The sequence below is a fragment of the Cardiocondyla obscurior genome, linkage group LG15 (genome assembly GCF_019399895.1).
Source record: "Cardiocondyla obscurior isolate alpha-2009 linkage group LG15, Cobs3.1, whole genome shotgun sequence".
Classification (NCBI taxonomy): Eukaryota; Metazoa; Arthropoda; class Insecta; order Hymenoptera; family Formicidae; genus Cardiocondyla; species Cardiocondyla obscurior.
The window spans coordinates 4,771,765-4,795,268 of record NC_091878.1 but is presented as its reverse complement, the minus strand read 5'-3'; the positions used below and the strand labels follow the sequence as shown (position 1 = coordinate 4,795,268).

Here is a 23,504-nt window from a genome sequence, read left to right as displayed (position 1 = left end):
AAAAAAAAAAAAAAAAAGGGAGAACCTTTCATTATTATCATATAATAATTAAGTTAGTCTAGGCAGTGAACGGAAGCGTTGCAGCTAATGGTGAGACTACTCCGCGCGGTTAAACTATTGATAAGAAGAACGGCAGCGAGATCCCTTGGATACCCTTGAAATAAATTTCACGTTATCGGGCATATCGTAGCGAAATAGCAATCTATTCGTCTTGTATCGATTCGGCAGGCATTGCCGAGGTATCGGCTCGGCAGGATATTTCGACGTGGTCGACGGCGCGAAGGGCAATTCTGCGGCGAGTCAAAACTCCGATACTCCGATATCACACACGTGCTCCCTCGTGTGTATGCACGTGCGTACACGTCAATGTCAAGTCGGTTCAACCGGTCCGCGCTCGGTGCCGAGGTATCACGGAGTGGTATACACGAACTATGAAGCGCGCACCGCGAATCCGGAAGGAGAGTTAATAAGTTTCGAGTGACTCGCGCATACGGAATGTTTGCCGTCCTAATTAGAAAGTGCACGGAGAAGTGCAATATGGTTACTCGGCTCGCGACGGGTCCTGCATACCGAATTTTCGAGGGCGGTTGTTACGACTTGATTGATAAAATTACGAACGCCCGAGGTTACCTCACAGTCGTTAATCCGCGCGGAGTACGCGCGTCGCATTCGGCGATAAAGCAGGAAAGTCGTCGCGGGATCGTAATTAGTGACGTAAGTAGCGTATGACGAATTAAAACCTGAGCGCAAGCGTAAATTGACCGTAAATACTGAACACTCGATGCACGGTGAATATTATTAGCGTAATTTCCGATGTAACGCTGAATATCGCATTAAACTGTTTACGGTATGATAATTAATTCGTTGATTATATCGTTAAGATATATATAAATTTTAAACTTTAACTCTATCACTGAATTTCGTATTACACAATATAATAATCGTAACGCCATCGAATAAAAAGCAATGTTTCGTAATAAATTAATAAAACTCGACGGTGATAATTTTTTTCTACATATCGTTGTTCTATCAAAATAATAATATAATTATAAAACTTTAGGCCGGACCACAATTACTCGAAAGTTTTTTTTAAAAAATAAACATCTGTTTTTTTTTTTTTTAAGGTTTAGTTTTAACAAAGTTAAAACGGGAATATCCAGGTCAGCGAAATAATAAGATACTCGCGAAGCATAGCAGTCGTGCAGTATGCAGTTATTCATAATATTCCAGCACCAAATATCGGTGTTTATAGTTTCTACCTTCCCTCTTCACTCAAATGTTCCTGCGAGCAATTGCGTATAAGTACATACATTGCAAACACTATATAGCCTATGGTGAACGTTTGATGCTTATTGTTTCATACCGGTTTCGAAATGCCCTCCGCTTGAACTTTGATAAATTTTATTTTATTCGAAAGAGCCACGATAAACAGAGAAAATACCCGATGAGATCGATAGCGGCGAGAAAACGCGGTTGACCGTATTTTTCTCTCGGTCAGATGGAAAGGAAATTTTCTCGAGCATCTCGGAGAGAGAGCGGAGTCCACCCCTAACGCAAAGGGTGGGATTTGGCTGCGCGTCCCACGGTCGTCATGGTAACCATAGGTCAGGATAGGGATAAGCAATAGTAATGCGCCCTTTTTTTTTTCCCCTCCCGAGAAGGAACCATCTTTGCTACGAGCAACGAACGATGACGCCGGCGGCAATTTATTTCGATCATCAATCGCGCTCGCGCTCGTGTTCGCTGACTGCCGTTAAGTAAACGGCATAATTTTTTTTTTTAATGTCAATTAGCACGCAACATTCGAGAGCTTTTCAGGCGATGGATGCAATTCGTTTCCAATAAAACGCACCCCGAAAAATTCGAGATGCGATCCAGGTGTTGTGATAAAATCGGGTTTTTTCTCCCCTCCCTCAAGGGATTGAATCGAAGATCATATGTGACGAGCGAGTTTAAAAAGGGGGAAAATTATGGGCGAGCCATCGGATAAAATCCTTTTCAACTAGAAATTGCCGTCCGGGCAAAACGAGGAGAGTAACGTGACGCATGAACACGGGATCGCGGCAACTAGAATGCATTCTATTGACTGCAACAATCTCGGCAGTTCCGCGAAGTTAAGTATCGGCTGATAGCTTTTCTCTTTTTCGTGACGCGGTGATCAATAAGAAAGTTACGCGCTTTTTACCCTTCCGCCCTAAGCCTGTCCCGGGAAAGCAACGCTTAATGCCGTACCCTCACTTAAAAAGTAAGCGAGACCAGACGGAAGGAATTATACCTTCTCCTATTATTTATTAAAATTATATTCTTCAATGTAAAAAAATTAATTCCACTGATTCCTAAATGTCAAAATTACTCTCGAGGGAAGTAAAAGCATACTGAAAATATTCTGCATTATTTTATACTAAAATATCAATCACGCGTAAAAATAAAAAAAGGACTACGTTTCGTTTCCGGAGGTTTGCACTCGCTCATACGTTAAAGGTATGCAGATACTTAGTGAACGAACGCCGAGCGAAGAGCGAGCCACGAGCATTCCCAAACGAATCAATCAGTACGAAAATAACGCACCAACAACACATCACAAATGTTCGCGGTTGCTGCGTTCGGTCGATGCGCTTTCGGTAATACACACCTTTACTCGTACGCACATTTGTTCGAGATTTTATTTCATCGGTTCTACGTTTACCGCGCGTATTCGTTAGCGTACAAATATTTCCAACGCGTCAATAGAATATCGAGCCGTTTGACGAATTATGTAACGAAGCACGTCCGGTCTCCCGCTTGGTCCTTCGGCAGAGAAATCCGCATCGCGAATTTACATCCTCGTAGACATTGAACGGCGAAGCGTAACGAAGGAAGTCGAGATGAAAATCACGTAACGAGGTTAAAAACTGCTTTAAAATAATGCCAGCTCCGTGTAACCTTGCCGCTTTTTTTTTTTTTTTTGCAAGCTCTCCTTGCACGTAAATGCGCATTTCGCCCTTCGACTTCGACGGCCGGCTCGCGCTTCGGAAATCGGGTCGCGGATACACGTATCGCGTTACGCGAAATTCAACGTGGGGTACGTGCCACGAGCTCGCGTCGTGCAAATTTATCTTCGGCTACCTTTTTATGCTACGCAAACACGTCGGAGAGGCGCGTTAAACGGAGGAGCGAGTGGGAACGTTCGCAGTAGATTACCAAAAGTGGATTTACGCAGCGTCGCTGATGGAGTTCTAAAGTTCTTGATCCGTAAAACTAATTCAGAGAAATATATATGTCTATCGCCTATTTCTCAAGGTGTTGAAAATATTTGTTACTTTAATTTTTAATTTACTTGAATTTTGCAATATTTTAATTTGCGTTTCTAAATTCCGCTTGAGATTTATCATTGGCATCAGGCTCCCGAAAACAATCGCGCACGCAAAATCACGTACAACGGGAATTGCGTCCGTTATCGACCGCTTAGATCAACATTCGCGAGTCTTCCATTACAAAAACTAATTACATCTCGCTAGATAGAGAGCAACGTGCTCGCGCACGCGGTTCTATCAGATGGTATATCCGCGCGTTTCCTATCCCTTCCTCTTTCTCCCCCGCTCGGGTGCCGCGATCTCGGTGAAGGCAGCGCCCGAATCGGCACCCAGTCCGTCCCTAATTAATCGCGTTCTCAATTAGTGGCCCGAAAGCGCGGCTCGATTATAATAACATGATAATACATCGGCCGTGACGGGGTCATTCAACTCGGCCGACGAGCGACGTCGTTCGCTGCGCCGATTTAAAAAGACGGAATTGCTTGGTCATCCCGCGCGATCTATGAAAATCTCCTACTTTCAAGGCTCGAAATGCGGAGCGAGAGAAAAAAAAAAAAAAGAGATAGTTAATGCCAATTACAAGCTTGAATTACGGCCGGATTACGAGGCGCGCTCGGATCCATTGTAAATTTTTATGACACGCTCGACTCCAAATCGCTTACGTTACACTATTTCCTGAAACGAAACGTGAAACCGAAATCGCATTGTGACGCGAAAGAGTTGAGCCAACAAAGTTCGCCGCGTCGGCGTAAAACAGTTGACATCATTCGCGAAAGAACGAACGAATGAAGGAATTGAAGCTCTCGGAATATTAATGGTGCTCGGCGGAGAAATTCTGAAGACGTGGGAATAACGAAACTTATTTTCATATTTACCCGGCGGTGTTGAATTTTATCTCCCGGCGGAAATATAATTTAAATTCGCTAATAGTCTTTACCGATCCAATGAATACTTAGTGCTCGGCGATTAATTATTGACGAGTCCGTTTTCCCCGATTTATCCGTAAACCGTTGCATCGCTAAAACTGCATAAATATGCATCGATACGCGTTATTTGTGCACCATGTGCGCTTTATTATACTCGGCATTGGAAATATTTATAATTCGCGGAAGCGGGAAACAATGGTATCGAGCGAAACGCTCGCTAATGATGTCGTTGAGATTTCCAGGCCTCGATAAATTCGATTTTCGAAATGGAACGGTCCGCGCGAAGTGAATTATTAATTCACCTAGGACGTGGCGAATTTAGCCGTTCGATTAATTATTATCAATATTTGATCCACGCGAATCTTTCATTATTGAAATAATTTAATCAAGATATATCAGTTGAAAAGAAAATAAGAATTTATATTTAATATATCGCGGCGAGTGCAATGTTCTATCTTCAATTTCAGCCTTTCTCGCCATTACTGGATTTAAACAAGTTTTATCAATACGAATACAATTTTTATCATCCGGCCGCCGGGAGAGGGGGAGAGCGCTGCGAGAAATTCTACGCAACATTGACATTTTTAGAGATAATAATTTACGCTCTGATTGCTTATCGTAATAATAATAATAATAACGTAGAATTTTACCTGGAAATCTCGTCGGTGCCGGAGTACAAATCAGCTATTCGCAGTCGAATGGGGGGGCCCCCGTGGATCGGCGCATACCTCGCAGATTGGTCGAAACGACATCCCTCGAATTTTCCACATCACTGCTCGCTGGTCGCGTCCTCGCGGAAAAAAAATGCCGCGTTTCTCTCTTCGCCGAGGCGCGCCTAACGGCGACGCAAGCACATCCGCCGGTCACGAGCGCCCGTGACGGAATGCTGGAGGAGGACTCGTGCTCGATCTCTCTCCTGTGCCGGTTCGTTACCCCCACTACAAGAAGAGGTTTACCCTTGCACTTTTTTTTTTTTTTTTTTCCTTTTTTTTTGCAAATCCCAACAACGTTCTCTCTTTCTCTCCCTTTTGATCATCGATTTTTTCGACGCGCTCGTTATCCCGCAAATCGAGATTCGGACGCGTCTCGTGTGGAACACGTGTGTCGTGCACGCGGTGGGATCGAAAAACCGATTGCGATAATCCCGGAAGTTGCAAAGATGTAAAGAATACTCCGATTGAGCGGCGCAATTTTGACTGTTTAATTGTACATAAGGCTAAAAAAAAAAAAAAAAAAAGCGAACGGCCTATCGAACTTTTGGAAACCGACACGGAAATATTTCCCATAAAATTTCGCGGTTGCAATACTTGTTATTAAGATCGAATTTTACCGGCGAGCGAAGAATAGCAAGCGTCCAGTTGAATAACGAATGCCTTGCCCGAATAAAACGAAGTTTTCACTAATGCAGTTGTAAATGTCACGTGAGAACTCGCTCGGATTCGTTATTTTGTAACGACACGCGATTCGCACTTTGATCGGATAAAGAGTGAAGAGCTGATAACGTCGGATGTTTCCTAAACGCACGATGTTTCAGCGATTATTTTCTGATTTCGAAATGTTGCAAACGTAATAGTCGCGAATAATGTTAAATCAAAATTTAATATTATGTGCAACGCTTTTTCTTGCTTGAATTAATATATTCTTTGCCGAAAGGCACGTGGAGTTTCGTAAGACACGAGCGTATAAATAAAGTGTCGATGTTGAAAGTAGGTAGTCGCGATAATGACGAACAGTGTTGAATCGTCGCGAGGATATTTTATTTAATTTAAAAAAAGCGATAACTCTCAGGTAACACCCGTGACTAATACCGTTCTCGATATCGTCTCATACTTTTTTCGATGACGAGAAATAATTAATCCCGCGAAATAGATAATGCGCACTTGCCACTATTGTAATAACAAAAGGTGAGAAAATGGCCGCATAATTATTAATTAAATTCTACGTATACATTATCGTCAAAAATGATTGTTTTAACGCACGATTCGGACGCAATCGGAAACCGCGTTTGTTAATCGCGAATCGCGCGTTCAAAGTCGCGAAAAAAAAATTACAAATGAAAAACGCACAAGCGTTATTAATTAACAATCGTTTTTATATTATTCACGCCCGCGTGTATAAATTCATTCCCTTAAAAATCAATATAAAATATGTCATGCCACGTATATGCATAAATGTCGGCGTTATTCGCGTACAAAGTATTGGAAATAAAAATCTCAGTTTTCGCAAAGCTACTATTTTGCCATAACGAGCAACGGGATCACTACGACGCGCGGGTAGGAACACTCGGTGAAATAACCTCTCCGAAAATGTGCGCGAGGTCTCGCCGTCGTCGGCGAGTAAAGCGAAAGCCGTGTAACCCGCAGGGAAACGAATATAGCGATATCATATCATACCTGCTTTCGAAACGTCGATCATTCTTCGCGAAGGTGAGGAAGGCCCCGTCGCTCCGATCGGCGATACTGAATAAATCGCGCGAACGTCGCGGTTATTCGGCGAATTCGGGGAAAATTCACTCGGCCGCGCAACCCCGTTTCGTCGACTGCTCTCTTTCCCGCGCGCGGGCGCACGCACACGCGCGTGAACGCACACACGGACGCACGCAGTCCTCGCACGATGGGTGGATACGTTTTTCGTTCAGCTGTCGTCGATCGCTAGCCTAGGCAGTCGGCGCGTCGTCGCTTCGTTACGTCATCCGGGTACGCCGCGGCGAGCCAATCCGGAAGCAGCGGTGCCGCGGATCATGTGGACAGGCACTTCGCCCCCGCGTGCAGACGCGGACTCCTAGGGCATTCGCACACTCGCGCACGGTTTCGTACGGCTCGCGTTTCGACGTTAGCGCGCGAGCGCGGCCACAAAATGGCGACCGCCGCGGAGCAATGACCACTTGCTGCGGCGCGTCGTCGTGCCGCGTCTTCCACGAGGAATATAGATGCACGGGGTCGGCTCGCGTCTACTCGCGCGATTATTTTCGAGCCGCGACGTGCCAGGTGTGTCAGGTCGTCTGGAAATTAATGTCATTCGCGCGCCGAATTACGCGTTTCCATTACCGCGCCGGTGGACCCGCGATTGATTTTTAACGCTCAACTCCGTGGCGTTGTATACGCTCCGTTACAGCTTGCATCTTCATTTCCCTCCGTCTAGACTCGTCAGTTTTTATCCGCGAAGTTATAACGCACTTATTAACGTCCGTAACGGCTTACGTGAACTGCATATTTTAATCGCCGCTGTTTATCACGAGATTATTTTCCGCGCGACGAAACGTATGTAAAGTTTAACGTAAAGTTTTCCTGGGAATTATAATGAAATATTCGACGGCTCTTCTTTAGATGTTTGAGTAAAATAAATTAAAAAAGTAGCAGCGTCACAAATGTGAGAGGACGATAGAATACATTTTGTAAATGTAAATTAATCTAATATTTAAATATACTATAAATTCACGTTTCCGTGTAGCAATTATAATCCTTGAATATGCAATTTAATAATACTTTAAGAGAAATAAAAATAATCAATTATTTCTGGAATTAATCTAGTTTATGAAAGCCAGAAGCTCTCCTTTATCAGCAAGTTGATTTTGGAAACTAACTTCATTGTTTAAAATGATTCTATTTTAACGCTGACTTAATTTCCAATTTCGACGAATGAATAGTAAAACGAAATCTGTGAATGTTAAAAATTTGATATATGATTTTACAGGCAAAAATAAAAATAAGACGACAAAAATATGATACTCTAAAATAACACAAAAGTTCATTAAGTTTTCTATTTTAAAAGGGTGATGTGAAAATTTAATTGTTACCGCTTTTGCACGTTCTCCTACTTCTTATTTATTCATATATTTTTTTCTTCTTTTTTTGGCTTTATCTAAAAATATCCTATTAAAACCTAATCTTTCAAATCTTTTAGCAGCGCACGAACTACGGCAAATCTTTTCGCATTAATATTACTCTATGTTTTTTTTTTAAATTGCATTATACAAGGAATTAAAATTTACAGGGACATTATATTCGCGAAAGTAATCCTTTACTCCGTTATGGTATCAGAAAAACGTTTTGTAACATGTAACGGGAAGAAATAAAAAGATGTCCGCTAAAGCACAGCGTGGAACAAAGGAATCTATCGTTCTCTCAGATAGACAGTACGACTGTCCGCTTTTTCCCGAACCGCGCAATTTTTAATTGCAACGCCTGTCAGCCCCACACGCACCCATTCTACTCCAGTTGACGCCGTACCGATAAAAGGAGGATGAAAAGAAAATATAGATTGCGACAAGTTTTTTTTTTTTTTTCATTCTACGTTTCCAATAATGAAATAATCATACTTTTCTCTCCCACCCCTCCCAACTCCTCCCTACAAATGTAAAATAATATTTCCTATTTATTGCAATATTATTATTAACTCTTCCGAAATTTTTCTGCGATTATCACGAAACGCGTAACCGCGCGAAGTAATGTTATCCATACGATTCGATTCCCATAGAAGAGCGATGATTTTCGCGATAATCAACGCTTCTTCGACATGCCGTTTGCTGCCGCGACAGGACCGCGGACAGTTATATTTAATGAAAGGAGGAGGGAAAAAATAAAGAACGGCCGTTAGCGGGATCAGCTGGGGATTCGCGGCGGGATCATATGGAAAGGATGACGGTGGGTCGATTTGCATAGCAGGTTTTAAAAGGCCCTAACGTAAGTGCCGCTTGCGAAGGGCAAGACCACACCTCCCGCTACGGGGACAGTCGGGAACTGTCACGTTGCAGGTAGCCCCTAGAAATCAGTAACAAATAATCGATAGTCCCGACCAGAGACATACTCAGATCTGACCAATGGGCTTGCCCATCGGGAGAGTAAAGGGCGATCCCTCGCAGAGCACCCCCGTCAAATCCCCCGCCGGGATGGACCAGTATGTTGTCCACACTCTACCCCTGACTACTTTCGGCTCATTGTCAGAATGCCCGAATCCGACTAGCCGTCCAAAATGGCGTGTGGAAATGTCCATAACGTGCGATCGTGTTTACGCAACATATTGTTAATGAAGTTAAATTGACGTCGCCATAGGATTTAAAGTCGTATCGAGAGCGCTTCAAAATTATATCGTATCAAAGCCACGAAATTAATAATTTATTTTCTGCGACATAACTTGCCATTTCCCATTCAATACTTCTCCCGCTGTACTTCTCCGTTTTAATAAACCTTTTGTAAAAGTTTTCCGACTGGGATCCTTGCGCGAAAGGTTCACGACTTGCCGGAAGGCAACAGCCCCGCAGTCAATTTTCAAGAAACCGTTTCACAACCACGGGAAAAAGTTTTACGGGCCCAAAGACCGATAAAAAGAAAGCGAAGCGCCGTTCGCTCGCAGTTACTCGTAATTATTTTCTATACGCTCGACTAGCTTAAAAGCACTATTATAGGCGCCCGCACAGATCAATGACTACTTTTTTTTTTTTTTTTCTTTTCTTTTCTTCTTATTTTCATCTCTTTCCTGTTCCTGTCTTCCTCTTTTACCCGGTTGCATCTTCGGCAATCATAATTTTACGACCGACCTACATTTTTTCCCTCCCGCTTTTGTACCGCAATTCTATTCGCACAACGACGCACAAATAGCAAATATTACACTAAACTACACAATTATTGAAAGTTATTGAGAAAAAGACGACGCATTTTACGACTTTTCATAGATGATTTCGGTCTTAAAGTATGTACGCGCTTAGCGAGCGAATACAGCGAAGGCGGAAATTTGTTGATGACGTTCGCTGACGTGTTATTTTTCCGCGTGATTTATTCATGTGAAAATGTTCGCGTTTGCTCTTCGTTCGCAAAGTGTATCCACACCTCTAAACGTTCATCCAAGCAACGATTTCGTACAGTTCATAAAAAAAAAAAAGAAACAGTTACAACCTAATTAGTAAAAGCGCATTCTACCGTACGTTTTACCACGTACAATTTTTATCCCTAATTTCTTTGATATTCCAAATAACTATATTTTAAAATTCGTTCAACTTTCCACGTGAATATTTTAAAAGGCTAGATGTGCTCTTTGCATTAAAATTCCCGCAATACAAATTTGTAACTTGTTTATGCTTGTTTTTTTTTTTTTTTCCCCCGCGAGGGTTCTCAGTATTTTTCCCATTGTGCGCTTAATATAATTCCGATTAACAAAAAGAGAACGTTGCTTTTTATATGTGTATGCATCGCGAAACGGATTAAAGCGTAGAATTCCATTTAGCGTAATAAAAATACCGTGCATTGTTCATACTCACAGAAGCCGGGTTTTTTTTTTTTTTCATCGTTTCTTCGAATTTAACTTCCGCCGGCTAGTACGTGGCTAAACAGCGAACCTATTGATCCATATCCTGCGCAATTTGTGTATTACAAAGTGAAGAAAGTGCGGCGAGACAACCGACAAGGCGGATTAGTCAGTCATCTGCAATGAGAAAAGTGCCGAGGCTACATTCCAGAACGGAATAATCGTTTGTAATAAGTTGAGATCGACAGCAAGACACGGTTTAATATGCTTTATATAGCTTCATGGAACGCCAGAGGAAGAAATCGCGATCGGGCGAGTAAGAAAAGGCGTACGAACCGATCAATTTCTCTTCGTGCAAATATTAAAAGATATTTAACAAATAGTTGGAAAGTAAAAGCGCTTGGGAAAAATTTATCACTGTCGTAGCGACATTAAATTTCTTATCGGTCTCGCGGAGAACTAAAAATATATTAATTTTTCTAAAAGATAATATTGAATTGATTATAGAATCGAATTATATTAGAAATAGAATTGTTTGTAATTTTATTCAGTGCGCAAGGAGTATGTTTGCCATTTGTTGGAAGCAATTATAATTTCCTGTCGCAGCAGGCGACACGTAAGCGTTGTGTTGCATCGCGTAACTAGATTTGATCTACATTATTTTTTTTTTTTCTCTCGCTCTATACTAAAGCAGTGCGGAGAAAAATAATGGAGATCTGAAAATCCACGGTTTAACGTGACACGGTTCGGTGCGGGAGAAAGAAAAGGAAGCCAATATGCTCGTGGAAAATGAGACACAATGCCTGCAAGCTGATACCGATACGTGGGGATTGATCTAATAGCCAATGAAGTTTTCCACACCGCTATTAATACCTTTTAGCTCTACGTAAGCGATCGGCTCAATCTAAATTCCCGTGAAAAGTCTAGCGGCTCTGTCGCATCAATCAATACATACAAATCAAATGCACATCAAATTAAAATTTAATAACTTAAAAATCAATTCCAAATCAGTTTAATTTAATTTAAAAATCGTACGCCTTTCGAAAAGTTCGATCAGGATAAATGTTTCTATGAGGGGAAAAAAAAAAAGTAACATTCTTCGCGCTCATCTGTCTAATTATGTAACAGATGAACTAATCATCTAGAGACGACATACGGATACTGAGAAGAAGCCAACGGATTTGCCGTTACAACTCCGGCATTATTTCCGCCTTTTCGTAAACTCACGTTCAAGCAATTTCGAGGGACCGGGGCCTGAGCCTGAATGGGGATGACACGGTTAGGGGTAGCGGGTTACCCCTAAAAATCCAGCCAACCCTCTTTTTCGCAGCCGCGTGCTCGCGTGCTCGCGGAGGGATACCCGCTGTTTTATTTCTCGCTTTTTTTTCTCTCTCTCTCGAATCTAACACGTCGCTTTTTTGTACGATGCCGCCGACACATGTGCCGTGCCGCCGGCTCCTTGCCGATCTGGGTAATGAGTCGAGTAAAAATTGCCACTACAAAATGCATGTTGGCGTGACTCGTGAATTGCGACCGTGAATTCGGCTTCTCGGCATGGGAATTTTTCAAGTTTTTTTTTTTTTTTTTTTTTTCTTCTGCTAAAAGAAAACCTAGTGGAGTTTTTCGTCAAATAATTAGACGTGTGCATGATAATCGATTTGATTTCGTCGCGTGAAAAAGAAAGGATCGCGTACGTACCGATATTTCCATACGTCACGCGTATTTATTAATTTTTCAGCCGTCTTTATTTCGCGTGTTCCTCAAAAGTTAAAACTTAATTTCTAATACTTGGATTAAATAGGACTGCTTACCAGTTATAAATCGGTCGAAGCGGGGAACCAATTATTCGATCGTGGCTAAATCGCGAGGTTAAGATCAGTCGAAGATCGCGGCAAGATTCTTCTCGCCTCCTCTTCTCAGCGCCGAGATCTCGGATTTACACGGCGGCGTGCACGATTGATTCTCTCCATCGAGCAACGCTCGAGCAAACTCGTCCGACTCTCGCTGATGGAATAAATACTACAGATATTACTTGCCGATATCGAAGTTTCTTGAACCTTTCTTGCGTATTACTTTCTTACAACGGTGACGGCGAGCGCCAACTACCGTTAGGAACCACAGAAAAATTAGAGCGTCCGCGTGCAAAACGAAATCCGATTTTATCGATTTCACGCTTCGATTACAGTAATTTTTTTTTCCCTTCTTGATTGTTTGGAAGGCTGCCTTTCCCCGCCTTTGTCTTCTCGATCGGATCTATTTTAAAGTTCCGATTCGTGAAGAATATTGCGAGGAACGAGTATATATGTTATTCCAAGTTTTGAATCTTTCACAGATGTATCGTACAAATATTAAACAACTTTAACTATCCTTGCATGTTTTAACTTTGCGCGTGCGATTTAATATTCACTGTCACGTTATTTATAAATAATCAAACGTTTACGTTACACGGAACGAAATAAAATTGCACGATGCGATAAAACACGTAGGTCCATTGGTGGCATACTGAAGCTCGAACTCGTCATCCTGTATGTGATCGGGGTTGGATTATTATTATTTAAAACAACCCTTCGTGCAGGGAGTAGAAGCCTCGAATCAGGGGCCTATAGCGTAGAGAAAGGGGGAACTCTAAAAAGTTGGAAGGGTGAACGGGGTTTCAGGTCCAGGTGTTCGCAGCCTCCGGGGGTTAAAAAAGAGGGTATGCGAGCGACGTCTTTCTTTATTCTGCTTTCGATTTTTTTTTTCACTCTTTCATTCGGATGATGAAAAAGAATCAGGGACAGAAATATATAAAATTTAAAGAATTCGTTCAACTCCTTTTTAAATCGTGAACAAAATTTTTTTTTATTCGAAGATTTTGTATTGTACAAATAAATGATTAGAAACACGAAAGATAATCCAATAATAAATAAAAGATATTTAAGTAGAAACGTAAAATTTGATTATTACAAATTGTAGGCAGGTATATAATTTTTTACGAACACAAAAAATGCCGAAATAACATGTAGCACATTTTATGAATATCTAATGCATTTATTTTATATCAATGTTTTCTGTTCTTATCATATTCTTTCTATATTAAGATCGTAAGTTCTACAATAATGTGATATATATGCAATAATAAATCTATTGTACAAAAAACCAAAATTAATTTCGATAGACAAAGAATTATATTATTAAATTCTAATTAAAAAATTCTATTAAATTTTATTAAAAAAAAAGAAAAAAATATAATGTATTAAAGACTTTAATATTTAAAGAATTATAATAATACATATAATATTAATATATAGACAGTATAAATGAGTGTACACATAAAATCAGAAGTATATCAAAAATTTCTGAAATATATCACAACAAAAATTATCGTTAATAAATAAAACTGACTATTTTCAATTTATACAATATTAATAATAATATACTCTAATACGATCTATTTTACATATGAATAATGACTCGTTATCTTAATATAACGTTGAAATAATTTTATAAAGAATTTTATAAATCAGATTCCTATTTAAACTGGTCCTAGAATATCCATATTTGCCGTCGTATCTTGAATATTGCTATGTGCAATCATATATTCCGAGACAGATATATATACTGCAACCAACAAACCAATAAAGCTTGCTACATAAACGTTGCGTTGTAAAATGATACATGTCGCTAGACAGAGTCCAAAATACGTTAGATATCTTGCTACATTTTCTTGTTTCTTACGGCCAAGAAGATCTGAATCTGAAAATAACAAATTATGCATAAATATATATATATATATATAAATATATTTAAATGTGCTATAGTATATTTTAACTATTTACTTATGCATAGATTTTCTTTTTTATGATAACCGTCGATACATTTAACACACATATCTGGCCCATCACCTGTGCAACCATTGCAAGCTTTATCACAAGCTAAAAAAATTCCAAATTTTATGTTTTAATATATGTATAATTAAAAAAAAATTAATAACATGTGTATATGTATATATACATACCCAAGCAAGAATAGCTTCCTTCTTTATTGACACAGAACTGATTGCCAGGACAAATATCGTCATTTTTTAAACATTCGTTAACATCAAAACAACCTTTATCATCAATCATGTGCCATCCAGCAGCACATTTTTCGCAGTTGTTTGGCCCACCACCATTGCATGGTCCATCACATGATGCATGGCATGCAGAACATAACAAAGTCTTTTCATCCTTATAAGATTCATAATAGCCTGAAGCACACTCTGAACAAATTTCTCCAATATATCCTTTATCGCAAAAGCAGCTACCATTTCCTTTTCTTGTACCTGCACCTTTACATTTGCCATTATTACTGCAAATATTATCTGGATATCCTGGACACTGTGTACAGTTTGGACCATAATGATCTTTTGGACAGCAACGCTCTGTCTTTTCAATACAAATATAATCATATATATCTGGATGAATATCTTGATACTTAAACCACCATTCTTCAATCTGACTTTCAAATTCTTCAGCTAGAGATTGGCACTGAACCTCACCGCGTTCTACATCTTTACATAAATTTTCTTGTATCTCTATCAACCTTATTTCACTTCTGGAATAAGAGCCTAATTTATCCTCTTCCCAAGCACTATCTCCACCTTCAAACTTTCCACGGCTTGTCTTTTCTATACCCTGTAAATAATCACAATTAATAAAAATATTATTCTCAGATGACTTAAAGTTACTTATGTAAATAGCAATACAAAAATATTGCATTTTTTTAATAATTTTAATACATAATGGTTCTAATACAACTGATTTAATATAACATCTTTATATAAAGTTAAAAAAAAAGGGGGAGATTATTTACTTTTTTGAAGCTACTGGTAAGTATTTTGCACGCAGCGCAGGGCGGAAATTTTTGAGATTTATGCTTCTCATCGCCCTTTCCTTTCGTGCATTGAATGCTATTCATGCAAGTCGATACGATCACAAAAATGCTAAGAAAATCAACGCTGGTCGGCACTCGCATTATACCGCACCGGCTGTCGACGCGACTGCAATATATTTATAAAAAAAAGAACTGTAAAAGGGAAGCACAGAGAGAAGTGTTCGTTTTATTCTTGAAGAATGAGAGGCGAGTGGCTCTCGAATGTTTATCTTGTCTTGGACTAAATCATAATTGCTACGTGGTGGTATCTCATTCGAAACGTCTGACAGATTGACATTCAAGGTTATGCCGACCAGACGACAAAACGTGTCTTCCGCGATACCGACCAATCGGAATGCACCGCGTGCAACTCGTCGGTTTCAAATACCTTGGCTAGTAGCTTCAAAAGGTCGGTGACGCGACGGTAGGTGACCAATGGCGCCGCGCAATGCAATGGAATCTCTAGAGAAATAATTTGTAACTAAAATATTAGCCCAGAGGGAGAAGTGCGAAAAAATACAGTGCGAGCTGCGTCTATGTTCATATCGGTAACGTTACAGTTCGTGGTTATTTAGTGACGTGTCTCCCGAATCTCCCATCGTGTTAAAAGTTTGAAGAATTTCAAAAGGGTGATGTTTGTTAATTAATTGAGCCACGTTTCGAACAATTGGCTGCGATAAGATGTTGACGAAGTTTGAGACGAAGTCTGCTCGAGTGAAGGGCTTGTCCTTCCATCCGAAACGATCCTGGGTGCTTGCAAGGTAAACTGGCAGACGTTCTTTAAAATTATTTCGTCATTTGCTTACATATTATTAATATGATCGCTACTTATTTCTGAAAGCAAACCGCTTTACAATAATTATTTATTACGTTGGAAAATTATGTAATAATTACTGCTGAGTATTTGTGATTGCATATTAAAAAACATAACCTATTTATGCACAGTACTTTTAATAATACGGATACTGATCGTTGTACGACGACATTAATTACACAGGGCTACAAAAAAATAGTACTTGAGTTAAATTCGAATTCAGCGAGTCAAAAATCGTAAGACTAGCTTAATCAGATCGCTAGCACAGGGTACTTTTTTTCTTGTAGGACTGTATTATTTATGAGTATGACTAATCTTTATTATACTAGGAAAAAAAAATTATCAATATAATTGATATGATAATTATTAAAATATAGAATAATTAAATGGTACAATTAAATTTATATTTTCAGATTTTGTTGCACTTTATTAAAAGCCTTATTATTAAGTATAATATAAAAAAGAGTATGGCTTATGGATTTATATTTTAATGGAGATACTTCATATACTTTATAGATTTTTTTAAACATTGCAGTACTGAATTTTTTTATTAAAGCAAGGTTTTTGATTCTGCATTTCCTTGCTCAGTACTACTTACTTCATTATCTATGGTCTGCTCAGTGGAATTCTGAGATATTACTGCAGTTTTATTAGTCATCCCTTCTTCCTTAATTTTTTCAACTGTGGTTGATTCAATATTATTCAGTTCATCAGAATTAGCAGATTTTGGTGCAGGCAATTCTTCTTTTTTTCTGTGTGTTGTTGATTCTACTATATTGGATTTTATCAAATTAGATTCAGAGTTGATAGCATCTGTTTGCAAGCTTTTAGCAATATTTTTTGTAGATGCATTTTTATTTTCAACAGCTGTTGATACTGGCCTAGAATTGCTATCAGAAACGATTGTTGTTGCTTGATAAAATAATGGCACAGGATTGTAAAAATTAAAATTATGCAAGGGCAATTCTAAACGAGCATATGGATCGTGAGGATAATATTGAGTCGGTATCGTGTTTGATGATATTGAATATCTTGAAAACAGTGGATATAAATTTAATACATTTTCTTTAAGCACGGAATAAGGTAGAGGGACTTGTTTAAAATTTTTTTCACGTTCGATAAAATTGTTATCGGTTTCGGAGTTTTCTAAAAGTTTTTTCTTCTCATTAAAAACTTCAACATTTGAATCAAGATCTTGTTCCTTGTTGTTTTCGTCAAATTTTTCGGATTTAAGTTGTTGCTTTAAAGATGTATTTTTTTTATCTTCGTCTGTTTGTGAAGATTCTTCTGATATTTTCATCAAGTTTATTTCACTTTTTAATTTGCTCATGGAATCGGCACCAGTTGTAAAAACGACATTACTTTCACCACCATTAAAATCTTGAGTTGTATAGGAATATCCACTGAAAGCAGGATTAGGGTCGGACGTATATATTAATTTTGGCGTAATGGAAAACGCTGGCCGAATACCCTGATATGGAACAGAGTATACTTTTACTGATGTTGCACTTAATAAAAGCTGGAAAAAATATATTATTTATTTTACATAAACTTTATTTATAAAATAATATATACATAAAATTACAGCAAGTAAATTTCACAATTTTATTAAAGAATTTAGAATTATTATAAATAAATATCTGATATTTTATTTTAAAAAATGTAAATTTTTTTATGCACTATGTAAATTTTTTTTTGCATACTTACAACAGTGGTAGTAAATAGTCGAAAAATCGTCATTGTTGAAATTCAACAAAAGGATGTGAATCTAATGAAATTAAGAAGTAGACTGACAAGAACGTAATGATGTGATCTCTATATACGTCCAATGTTCATTTGATATCCCCACTTCTTTCACGTGTACACTTTTGCCTTCGATGACCTGATTCTGTAAAAATGTCCTGAGGGGATATATTGAGTCTGTCTCTCAATCGTTGTGGAATTCGTCAAAATAATATAGTGCACGTAGATCGAATTTTAGATAACTTCATCATAGGCATCTTGATGAATATGTATTGTGCGTTGTATTTGAAAGGGTATATCGTCTAGTTTGAAAGAAAAAAATTATTTTTCTCATGAATATTAATGCAATCTTTAAAAAATATATTAATATGTTAAAATTATATACTAATATATTACACAATATGTCTATTTCTTTATATTATTAATTATTAATAATGAATTCAGATCTGTTTATTGTGTAAGTTATTAATTATATAAATATTAAATTATTAAAAATATATATTAATATATATTTATAAATGAGTAAGGTTTGTCACTGAAAATTTTTTTATATTTGTTTTTATGCGGGGGAAAAAAAAATCGGTAAAAGATGAGTTCGAATGACTTAAAAATAATTGCGCGTTTATTATCGAGATCATTAATCCAGAAACATCTTAAAAAACTGATTTTTGTAATTGATAATCACTAAAATCAGATTTTAAACCTGTTTAAAGATTTTAAAAATTGTGCACATTGATCTTTAAACGTATAATAATTTTGATTTTAAATTCACGTTGTCTTCGTTGCATTATTGTAACACCTTATATGAAGGCGTAGGCCCGAAATCCAGTTTCCCAATGACCTTTATATTTATGCTTTATTTTGTAATCGTACGCCCAGACAAAAAAAAATCGTACAAACTACCTGTTTTCGCAATCCAGGTCACATGTAAAGCTTCTCATGTGGTATACGGCAATTGAAAAGAGTAATAAACACGCGTTTGGCGTGTGAACTAATAAGTAGAGTAAAATAATTTTAATTTTATAAAAATGTCCCGTTGTATTTTTTTACATTTATAATTAAATTACAGTTTGCATAATGGCGTTATTCAATTATGGGATTACCGTATGTGCGCCTTACTCGACAAATTCGACGAACACGATGGACCCGTCCGAGGAATATGTTTTCACAATCAGCAGCCATTATTCGTTTCTGGCGGAGACGATTATAAGATTAAAGTTTGGAACTACAAACAACGAAGATGTATCTTCACCCTCTTGGGTCATCTGGATTACATTAGGACTACGATGTTTCATCATGAATATCCTTGGATTCTCAGTGCTTCGGATGATCAAACTATCCGAATTTGGAATTGGCAAAGCCGCACTTGCATTTCTGTATTGACTGGGCACAATCATTATGTGATGTGTGCCCAATTTCATCCTACAGAAGATATTATTGTGTCAGCGTCATTAGATCAAACAGTTCGAGTTTGGGATATTTCCGGTTTGTGCAAAAATTAATTTTTATATGTAATAATAAAAATTATTGTGTTTCTTAAAATTAAAAAATTAAAGTTTTCTTAAAATTTTTATTAAAAAATTTATTTTAAAAAGAATATACATAATTAATGCATTCAATTGTAGGATTGCGCAAGAAGAACGTAGCGCCTGGCCCCGGAGGCCTCGAAGATCATTTGAAGAATCCGGGGGCGACAGATTTATTTGGCCAGGCCGATGCAGTAGTGAAGTATGTTTTAGAAGGTCATGACAGAGGCGTAAATTGGGCCTGTTTTCACGGAACGTTGCCTCTTATTGTCTCCGGAGCTGATGATCGGCAGATCAAAATGTGGCGAATGAATGATGCCAAAGCGTGGGAAGTAGATGCGTGTCGCGGTCATTACAATAATGTGTCTTGCGTATTGTTTCATCCTAGACAGGATCTCATTCTTTCCAATTCGGAAGATAAAAGTATTCGAGTCTGGGACATGACGAAACGCACGTGCTTACACACGTTTAGAAGGGAACATGAAAGATTCTGGGTTCTTGCCGCTCATCCAACGCTCAATCTTTTTGCCGCCGGTCACGATTCAGGAATGATAATTTTTAAACTTGAAAGAGAACGTCCTGCGTTTGCTGTTTACGGAAATCTTTTGTTTTACGTAAAAGACCGGTTTCTTCGAAAGTTGGATTTTACTACTTCAAAGGATACATCTGTAATGCAAATACGCGGTGGAGGAAAAACCCCGCCTTACAGCATGTCGTACAATCAAGCAGAAAATAGCGTTTTAATATGTACTAGATCACCATCGAATATCGAGAATAGTACCTACGATTTGTATATGATACCGCGCGAAGGAGATTCGAACACAGACGCTGATACAAAACGAGCATCCGGTGTCACTGCCATTTGGGTTGCCAGAAATCGATTTGCCGTATTGGATAGAGCATATTCGGTAAGTCATTATGTACGATAGATTTTATAAATAATTACGTAAATATTTCTATAAATAATTTATTACTGTACGTTTTTATAATTAAAAAATATTTTAACAGTAGACATTTTCTTTTTTAGTTGGTTATAAAAAATCTGAAAAATGAAGTTACAAAGAAAGTGCAAATTCCAAATTGTGACGAAATATTTTATGCTGGAACTGGCATGTTACTTTTACGTGATCCAGAACAAGTGACGCTTTTCGATGTACAACAGAAGAGAACTTTAGCAGAAGAAAAAATTGCAAAATGTAAATATGTCGTATGGTCTAGCGACATGTCTCATGTTGCACTGCTATCTAAACATACCGTCAACATTTGCAATCGTCGGTTAAAATCCCTCTGCTGCATATCTGAAAACTCTAGAGTAAAATCTGGCGCTTGGGATGATTCTGGTGTATTTATTTATACGACCAGTAATCACATTAAATATGCAATCAGCAACGGTGATTATGGTATCATTCGCACGCTAGATTTGCCTATCTATGTCACGAGAGTAAAAGGAAACCAAGTTTATTGCTTGGATCGAGAATGTAAGCCGAGAATCCTTCGAATAGACCCGACAGAATATAAATTTAAATTAGCATTAATTAACAGAAAATACGAGGAAGTTTTACATATGGTTCGCACCGCAAATCTCGTTGGGCAATCAATTATAGCATATTTACAACAAAAAGGATATCCGGAAGTGGCGCTTCACTTTGTAAAAGATGAAAAGACCAGATTTGGTCTTGCACTCGAATGTGGAAATATCGAAGTTGCATTAGAAGCAGCGCGGTCGCTTGATCAGAAATCGTGTTGGGAAAGTTTAGCACAAACCGCTCTGCTACAAGGCAATCATCAAGTTGTGGAAATGTGTTATCAAAGAACTAAAAATTTTGAGAAATTGGCTTTCCTTTATCTAATAACCGGTAATTTAGAGAAGCTACGTAAAATGATAAAAATTGCGGAAATTCGGAAAGATGTATCTGGACAATATCAAGGAAGCTTACTTCTTGGAGACATTTATGAACGAGCTAAACTTTTGCGGGTATATTTTTTATTTAATTTTATATGTATATACATACAAAGAATTTTTAAAAATTATAACATAGCATAAAAATAACGTATAAATTTCCATTTATAGAATTCTGGACAAACGTCGTTAGCATACGTTACCGAAAAAGTCCACGGGATATCAAACGAAGACGACGATAACGGGTATCAATCAATGACCGAGGAACTTACTGCATTAGAACAAAATGCTACATATCTCCGTCCACCTGTACCTATTCAGCAAGCTGAGAACAATTGGCCGTTGTTGACCGTTTCTAAAGGCTTTTTCGAAGGCGCGATGATGTCTCGCAGTAAAACTCAAATAGTAGCTGCTATGGCTTTGGAAGACAATGGTGAAGCGATACCCGAAGGATGGGGCAATGACGAGGAACTCGGTATTGACGAGGAAGAAGGCGCAGACGCGGAGGTTGCACCAGAAGGTGAAGAGAATCCTGGATGGGACGTTGAGGACGTTGATCTTCCTCCGGAACTCGAAGCTACAGCAACTTCCGATGAAAGTTATGAATCAGTACCTACTAAAGGAGTTTCGCCACCACAGCATTGGGTTAATAATTCAAAATTGGTAGTCGATCATATATTGGCTGGATCTTTTGAGTCCGCTTTTAGATTATTGCACAATCAAGTCGGAGTGGTTGAATTTGGTCCTTATCAAACTGTATTTTTAAGTACATTTGCACGCTCCAGAACAGCTTTTACATGTATACCTTCTGTGCCGTCATTATACGGATATCCTCAAAGAAATTGGAAAGATTCCAATTGGAAGGAAAATGCACCGAAAACGGGTTTACCTGCGGTAGGATTGCATCTATCCGAGCTTGTTCAACGTCTTCAAGTATGCTATCAATTAACAACAAATGGCAAATTTGCCAAGGCTGTAGAGAAGCTGCAAAGTATCTTATTAAGTGTACCGTTACTCGTGGTTGATACCAAGCAAGATATTGCAGAAGCTCAACAGCTAATTCAGATTTGTCGTGAGTATATCTTAGGTTTAAAAATGGAGACTGAGCGCAAAAATTTACCAAGAGCCACGTTAATAGAGCAAAAAAGAATTTGTGAGATGGCAGCGTATTTCACGCATTGTAATTTACAACCCGTACATCAGATTCTTACTCTTCAAGTAGCTGTAAATTTGTTTTACAAGTTAAAAAATTACAAAACCGCAGCTTCATTTGCGAGAAGATTACTCGAGCTCGGACCAAATCCAGAACTCGCACAAAAAATTCGAGTTTTGTTACAGGTAATATTAATTTTTTTATCGTAAATTAGTGTATTTATATAAGTAATTTATATTTACGATTAAAATTTGATTTTTATTCTTTTTCAGTCTTGTGACAAAAATCCTGTTGATGAGCATAAATTAGCATATGACGAGCACAATCCATTCTCATTGTGTGCAAGTACATTTACACCTATTTATAAAGGAAAACCAGAAGTGAAGTGCCCCTTATGCGGTGCCAGTTATAATCCACAATTTAGAGATACAATATGCAAAATATGTGAAGTCGCTTTGGTTGGTAAAGAGCATTAATATTACATTTACATCGTATATTATATTAATTTAAATTGAATTTTTATTCAAAGAATGAAAAACTGAATATTTCTTTAAAAACAAAAAAGAAATATACAATTTCTTTTATTATCTGATACTATTACTATTAAGATATCAGATTAAAACTTTAATATTGTAAATAATTTTGTATTAGAGGTATATAATTAGGATAAGCAAAATATATTCCTTTAACTAAAGTAATCATACTTTAGCAGTCTACGAAATACAAGTGAATTGTAAATGTATCTCAAAACGGTGATTTACTTATTCGATGAAAATCGAATCTCGAGAAATTTTTGTTAAAAATATTACATTTAAAGTAATGTGTGTTATTTCAAAAAATTTATATTGTAAAAAGATTTAACATGATTGTATAAAATAATACTATTGCAACAATACCAACATTCGTTAAGAGTTATAAAATAAAGATGCCGATTTTTGGGGTAAAAAAAGACAAAATTAATATTAATACAATAATATTCTGGATTTAATTTTTCTTTATTTTGATTATAAGTAATC

At 37.9% G+C, this 23,504-nt stretch overlaps 3 protein-coding genes across 3 annotated transcripts; 1 reads left to right on the top strand and 2 right to left on the bottom strand.

The window, feature by feature from the left end:
• Positions 1–12,091: 12,091 nt before the first annotated feature.
• On the bottom strand, positions 12,092–15,664 carry Creld (Cysteine rich with EGF like domains). Its single transcript, XM_070666629.1, has 4 exons — positions 15,293–15,664; positions 14,457–15,114; positions 14,278–14,373; positions 12,092–14,194 (listed from the first exon to the last, which is right to left on the bottom strand). Exons 1-4 carry the CDS (start codon positions 15,452–15,454, stop codon positions 13,974–13,976), a joined length of 1,137 nt encoding a protein of 378 aa, XP_070522730.1. The 5' UTR covers positions 15,455–15,664; the 3' UTR covers positions 12,092–13,973.
• Positions 15,665–15,904: 240 nt separating this feature from the next.
• On the top strand, positions 15,905–23,383 carry Alphacop (coatomer subunit alpha). Its single transcript, XM_070666634.1, has 6 exons — positions 15,905–16,113; positions 18,979–19,394; positions 19,535–20,343; positions 20,463–21,410; positions 21,507–22,673; positions 22,761–23,383. The coding sequence occupies exons 1-6, from the start codon at positions 16,034–16,036 to the stop codon at positions 22,962–22,964; spliced, it is 3,624 nt and encodes a 1,207-aa protein (XP_070522735.1). The 5' UTR covers positions 15,905–16,033; the 3' UTR covers positions 22,965–23,383.
• Positions 16,662–17,999, bottom strand: LOC139108407 (uncharacterized). The gene is made up of 2 exons (XM_070666651.1): positions 17,874–17,999; positions 16,662–17,685 (listed from the first exon to the last, which is right to left on the bottom strand). The coding sequence occupies exons 1-2, from the start codon at positions 17,904–17,906 to the stop codon at positions 16,717–16,719; spliced, it is 1,002 nt and encodes a 333-aa protein (XP_070522752.1). The 5' UTR covers positions 17,907–17,999; the 3' UTR covers positions 16,662–16,716.
• Positions 23,384–23,504: the final 121 nt, after the last annotated feature.